General features: G+C 50.4%; 1 protein-coding gene across 1 annotated transcript in view; it reads left to right on the plus strand.

Moving 5' to 3' along the window:
- TMCC2 (transmembrane and coiled-coil domain family 2) overlaps nt 1-6,512 on the plus strand; it is a 37,219-nt gene that overhangs the window by 142 nt on the left and 30,565 nt on the right. The window contains exon 1 of the mRNA XM_007470682.1: nt 1-718. This exon is cut by the window's left edge and continues 142 nt beyond it. Coding sequence (XP_007470744.1) covers nt 512-718 — 207 coding nt within the window. The 5' untranslated portion in view covers nt 1-511. The remainder of the gene's footprint in view (nt 719-6,512) is intronic.

The following is a 6,512-nucleotide window of genomic DNA, read 5'->3' on the forward strand; positions in this document are numbered from 1 at the left end:
TGCGCTGCCGGCTAGTGTGGGGCGGGGGCTCGTGGCAGGGCTGGGGGCCGCAGTCGGCGCCGAGGGCTGCCGACGAGGACCTGCCCGGCCGGCCGCGCCATGCCTGCCGCGCCCAGCAGTCCGGCCCGCCGGGAGGGATGCGCTGTGCCGCCCAGCTCCCTTCCGCCCGGCCCTTGCCCTGAAGCAGAAAGTTTGGGGGCTGGGGGCTATCTCCTCCCGCTCCAATGACTGCCCAAGGACTCCTGCTGCCCAGCCTCGATTGTGACCTGTCTCCGCTTCTCAGGTCGTAATGAACTATTCCAAGCTGTAACCAAGGCTCCCCCTCCTCTCCCCTCTCTCACCCTCCTTTAAAAAGGTTTATTTTTTTAATTCAAGAAACTGTGATCCGCCGACTCCCCTCCTCGTTAATAATTTAGACCCCGAGCCTCGTTTCTGAGTGTAAGAGGGGGTGCGGTCTCCCCCAAGAAGGCGCGCTGGAAGGACAGATTCCCCTTGCCGACCCACATACACCATGAAGAGGTGCAAATCGGACGAGCTGCAGCAACAACAGGGTGAGGAGGATGGAGCTGGACTGGAAGATGCAGCTTTCCACCTGCCGGGCGCGGACCTCCGGCCTGGGGAGGCCACGGGTGCTAACTCTGCTGGCGGGCCAACTTCGGATGCGGGCGCTGCCGCGGCGCCCAACCCGGGTCCCCGAAGCAAGCCTCCCGATTTAAAGGTGAGCGCAGACCCTCCCCTTACGAGTCCAGCCGGCGACTTAGCTTTCCCCGCCCCACGCAGAAGTGCTTTAACAGGATAAAAGTGATGGGGAAGCCAGACAAAGGTCAGAGAGAATGAGCAGATGTTGGGCCAGACCCTGTGCTGGACGTCAGGTACCATTTGTGCCTCTTTCTTTCAGCTTATTTCGGGCCTCTGTGTTTGTTCCTCATTATTCAGCAGACGTTCTAGTGACTTACGCATCCGAGATTGCTTGAATAATGTGTGTGAAGTGCTATTCGCAGACAAAGGGCTGGAGAAATCCAAGATGCTAACTAAAAAGTTGACATCACTTTCCCTCCTGTAAAATGGCAGGGGAAGAAAATTACAGCGTGGGAGCCCAAGCAAAAGACCGTTAGTTTCCTTTGCTGAATTAGTTTCCTCCTTTTGGGACCTTCCTGGAGTGAAGCTCAGTTTGTCCATCTGTGAAAGGGGAGTGTGGATTTCTTGCCGTTAGGTGGAGCCAGAGGTTAAGCTAGTGCTTGGAGATCCCTGCCCGCTTGCTAAACCAACCCCAGCGTGGAGAACTGACAGGTGGCCGCTTAGTGCTTAGGCTGGTTTGGGGCCTCGGTTCAAGTTGCACACATGCAGAGCCGGCATTTAGAACCAGGATCCGAAAGAGGCGATTGCATGCAGCTGGGAGTCCTTTATTTTCCAGCCTGAGGTTGCCGAGACAATTATTGAGCTGTATTGGATGTCTCTATATTAATTAAAACAGCAGCTGTGATAAATAATGCACCTTTGCTGGAGCTGCCACAGGGACTGCAGGCTCAGGCTTCTCAAGCCAGCTCACCACAGTGGTGAGAGAGATGTCAGCCCAAGGAAGGAACTTAGATGCATCGGAGATTGATGCCTGGGGGACATTTTCTCCAGAGGGGGTGCAAGGTCTTAGCTAGGGGAGCAAAAGGACTCCGTCCGTTATGTTAAATAAAGCCTGTATCCTATGGCAGCAGCCACTAAGGAGCTCACCAGAATAAACCAATGACATTCCTCGTTTGGCCTGAGCGGCACAGAGTCAGGAAGTTTAGAGCGCAGGTGAGTGTGCTCTTACCTATGTGTTACCTGTCTGTGTTTCTTGGGGAGGGGTGAGAAGGTGACTGCTACCTCCATGTGTGTACTTTAAAAATTTGTGGTAGTTATTGGAATGTGACCTCTGGTTTTGCTGCTGTCCTTTTCAGAGTTTTGGGGCTAGCCTTATGTCTAAGATGAGATCCACTGGGTAGGCTGTGCGCAGGAAGTCCTTGGTACCTGGCACACCTGCCACTTCTGAGCCCACCCTGTGTGGTCAGGAGGTGTGGTTCCTGTTTTAACTGAGATGGTGAAGGAAAAGAGCTGCTCTTAATGATGATATGGGGAGGGGGCCAGCCTTCTGCTGCAGACTTCATCTTCATTCTGGGCCGATCCAGATGGGTCTGGCCAGCAAACCCTGATTCCTTGACCAGGTGGGATTCTCACACTGAGTCCATGAGCAGCAGCCTTGGAAACTCCCCTACTCTTCAGCTCAGGCAGCAGTGGAAACGGCCAGCTCCATTCATTCCCCCAGCTGCCTTCGTGAGGGAAGGTGGACTGGTTGTGGTGTGGGGCTGCAGTGTCTTTGTCTCTGTAGATAAAGCTGCTTAAAGAAGCTCGTTCATCTCCACCCTCTTATACTCCCTCTCTTTCTCTCTCTTTTTTTTTTTTTTTTTTTTTGGTGACACTCTCATTCTGGTTGGGGCAGACATAGCAACAACTCTACATTTGATGTTAAATGCTGACTTTCCCCGAACAAAAATTGAGATCAGGTGTGAGAAAAGACGTTGTCCTTCCAAGTTATCCTCCACCCCCACCAGAAAGCGTATCACTGAGGTGACCACCGCCGTGTGGACCCAGGCTGGCAGCCCAGAGAAAACCTAGCTGCTGCCTGCTCAGTGGGAGCACAGGGAGACAATCAGGGCCTTTTCCTGTTTATCTCTGTCTGCTTTATCACGTGTTTACAGCGTAGGGGCTTCAGAACCAGGCATGAACTTGGGGGCTGTCGCAATTTGATTTGCTCTGTGATCTCAGGCACATCACTCAACTTTTCTGAGCCTTTTTCTGGGGGAACGGGACCAGGAATATCGAAGTGTGTCCAAGCTTGTTTACCAGTGCTGGCACAGTTTTCCAATGATGGAAAAATTCCATCTTTGGCTCTAGCACTGGGTAGAAGCTAACTTGTTTTAGATTTGATGGTGGTACCAAAACAGGGTAAGTTTGATTTTTAACACCCCGCTGTCTCATACCTGTGTTTGGCCTGGAGCAACCAGCAGTTCTGGCTTGCTTTTGTTTTCATTTTAAACTTTGGAGATAGGAACTTTTGGTCCCTTAAGTCCCACTTCTGTTTTCTTGTGACAGCTTCAGGCATTGTGATGGATTAGGTGCAATGGAGGAAATCATCTTGAGAAAGGGGAAGAAAAAAAAAAAAGGGTCTGTGTGAAGCACCTCCAAGGAAGTTGTGCAGAAGGAGAGGAGAGAATTTTGGTCTGAATGTGCCTTAGCTAGTGGAAGCCAGAGCTTTCAGGGACTCCCGTGGTCTCCCTCCATGGTCCTTCAGTGTTGTGGAGAACTGCACTGTAAATTTCTCCTCTGGTGGCCCGGGATCTGTGATTATGAGGTGGGGAGGACCAGTGAAAAGAAGGAAAAATAAAGCAGCAATCTTAAAGGAGCACTCATAAAACTGTAACTGAAAAATAGCCTGAAAATGGACATTGCCCCACAGGCAGCTTATGCAGGTACTTTGGGGGCCTTCTCAGCTACTCCACACATTTGATGTGACCTTCAGGGGTGATCTCAGCAGACGCTCCTGCAACAGGAGCCCAACAATTCAGAGTCACATCCCCTGCCCCCTGTGGCTTGGATTCCTGTTGAACCCCTTGAGTTCATGTCTTGATTCATTTGTGATCATTATCCAGTCCTTTGCTGCTGCCAGGTTCCTTGTTAGTTGGGAGGAGATGCTAGATTGCTGGTCACAGAGAGTGTCGGCTGACCAAAAGTACACCAAGATTTTCCAGCAAGTAAATGCAGTACCAGCGAGAGTGGGAATGGGAGGGGCTCAGGGGAAAACTGCAGAAAGGGACACGGAGCACACGTTCCTGTTAAAAATACAGCATGTGGTAGATGTTGCTGAGGCCTGGGATGAGTGGCTTAGCACGAGAGTCAGCTGGCTCTGTCCTGATGCCTCTTAGAAGCCCGAAGGCAGGGGAGGAAATCGCAGACCTCTCCACCTCTCCCCAGCCTTTCCTGAAAGGAAGGCTCTGGGTTTGCTGGCTGGAGGGCTTCCCCTAGACTTCCCCTGAGGTTCTCTTTCCCCTCACAAAAGCCCCTGCAAACAATTTCTTCAGGGATTTCTGAACCATACTAATATTTTTTCCTGGAAGAAGAAGGGGGTGCTCTGAATTGCACCATTCCAGTCGTGGTTTGAAGTGCCTTTTTTTTTTTTAATTTTATGTATTTATTTATTTATTTTTGGCTGCACTGGGTCTTCGTTGCTGCGCGCGGGCTTTCTCTAGTGGTGGTGAGCGGGGGCTACTCTTCGTTGCGGTGCGCGGGCTTCTCATTGAGGTGGCTCCTCTTGTTGCGGAGCACGGGCTCTAGTCACGTGGGCTTCAGTAGTTGTGGCACACAGGCTCAGTAGTTGTGGCTCTGGGGCTCTAGAACGCAGGCTCAGTAGTTGTGGCACACGGGCTTAGTTGCTCCGCGGCATGTGGGATCTTCCTAGACCAGGGCTCGAACCTGTGTTACCTGCATTGGCAGGCGGATTCTTAACTACTGCACCACCAGGGAAGCCCCTTGAAGTGGTTTTGACTCAGGACTCATTTGGGTTCTTTCATCCACACCATTCACTGGTCTTCCTGTCTGCTCAGAGTGAAGAGCGATTAGAAACCAAAGAGCTGAGGGAAAGTCGCAACTGAATCCTATGATTCTCCTTGCTGGCTCGCAGCCTGTGCTGATCACAGATGCGTCATCTGCGCCTGATGCCCCTTGTTCGTTCAGCGGTCCAATAGAGAGCCTGCCGGCAAAGGGTTCATGGGTTAACAGATACTGATGCCTTCAGCGGGGAAGGCATGTTTTAAATTGTGAAACACGACATCCATATAAAAGTGTCTGAAAACATATGTACCCCTTAAATAACAACAGCAAAACAGACACCCCGTCTACCTACCACCCACATTAAGAGAGAGAACATTGACATTCCCAAGAAGCCCCTGCTTATTTTTCTCTTCTTTTATTTATTTATTTTTAAGGCCCAGGATTTTAGTAAAATTAATGGGCCTCAGTTTCTCCACTTTTTCCATGGAGAAGACAGGCGACTTCATGGGAATGCAGGCGGGAAAGAGGGTTGTGTGTGCTCTGGGACCCTGGGGAAGGGTTCCGATGGTAGGGCAGGGCTCTATGTGGCCTTGCTGCGTCATGAGGCCCCCAGCTCTCCTTCAGAAGTGATATGTTCAGGTGTGAAGATTCCCACAGTCTCAGGTGGGAGCAGGACCCCTGGGAGAGGTTTCATCAGGGGAGGTAGGATTGCGGTAGACCTAAGCACAAGGAAATGGGAAATCAGTTCTTTGGCAGCAGGCACAGCCTCTGCCTCCAGGCAAACATGGTGAAACACTTGCAAGAAAGTCATCCGTTGAAGCACATGTAAGTTTGAGGGTGCTTCGAGCATCACTGATGGAATCAGAAACATATGGGGTTCATCAGAAGAGGTGCACTTAGAGCAAGTTTTAAAGGGTGGAGACGTTAATTACCAAAGAAGAGGAGGGCACTTTCTAAGTGGGGGAAGTGAAAGGGCAAGTGCCAGGTCCCTTGTAAGGTCAGTGCCCTTTTTTGACTGGACAGCAGTTCCCCAGCCCTGTAAATAGTCAGGGACAGTGGAGGGTGGTGAAGAATGCAGAGGGTGCCTGTTTTTGTCCCACCTGGACCTAATGTGAGGAGGGCAGAGGGTCCTAAGGCCTGGGGTTGTCCCTCTCCTACCCCCTCTGCCATCAGGAATTTTCAGAGCAGCGCTGGATATGGGCTTGGGAGGAGGAATTGGTGGCCGACGGGAAAGCATGTGGTGAACGAAGCTGTCTGTTCTCCTGCCACATGTTGGGTTCTAGATGAATTCCCAGCTGCCCTTGTTCCAGTGGGAACTGTTGTGCAGGCTCGGCATTTACAGAATGTGCTGCTTTTCGTGTATTTAATCGTCTTAACTGCCAATCCCATTAACACGAATCTCTCTGTCAACAAGGAATTGAAACATTTGATAGGACCTGAATTTGGGGTTGAAGTTTTAAAAAAGTGTGGGTGTCAGGAGCTGGGGGAAAAATATCTCAGGTGACTTCTCAGTGGTGGTCTTGGAGGCCAACTCAAAATTCATGTCTATTTTCATCTCTCCTCTAAGAAAGACATCTCGCTTTGAAATGCTCATGGATGAGGAGGGTGCATTCTTAGAATGAGGCCATACTGGACAGGGTCCACCTTTATCAGCCAAACACTTAAGCCTCTCTCCATCTTGAAAAGTTAAAACAAAGCTGTTGAGGGATTGCAGTTATGTTTTGTGATTGTGTGAGGAAGACAATATTTGACTTTTCAAACCAAATGGCTAAAAGCTTCCTTATTCCAGCCAAGCTGGCTGAATGATGTCCACCTGGAAAACAAAGCTGGCTGTGAGAACATTAAGCCTTGACCTAAGCCATTTGTGAGGACAGTAAACACATTCAGGCTCCTGGGTCTGTGTTCATCTTTTTTTTTTTTTTTTTTTTTTT

Source organism: Lipotes vexillifer, unplaced genomic scaffold (genome assembly GCF_000442215.2).
Source record: "Lipotes vexillifer unplaced genomic scaffold, Lipotes_vexillifer_v1.1 scaffold1122, whole genome shotgun sequence".
In the NCBI taxonomy this organism is placed as follows: domain Eukaryota; kingdom Metazoa; phylum Chordata; class Mammalia; order Artiodactyla; family Lipotidae; genus Lipotes; species Lipotes vexillifer.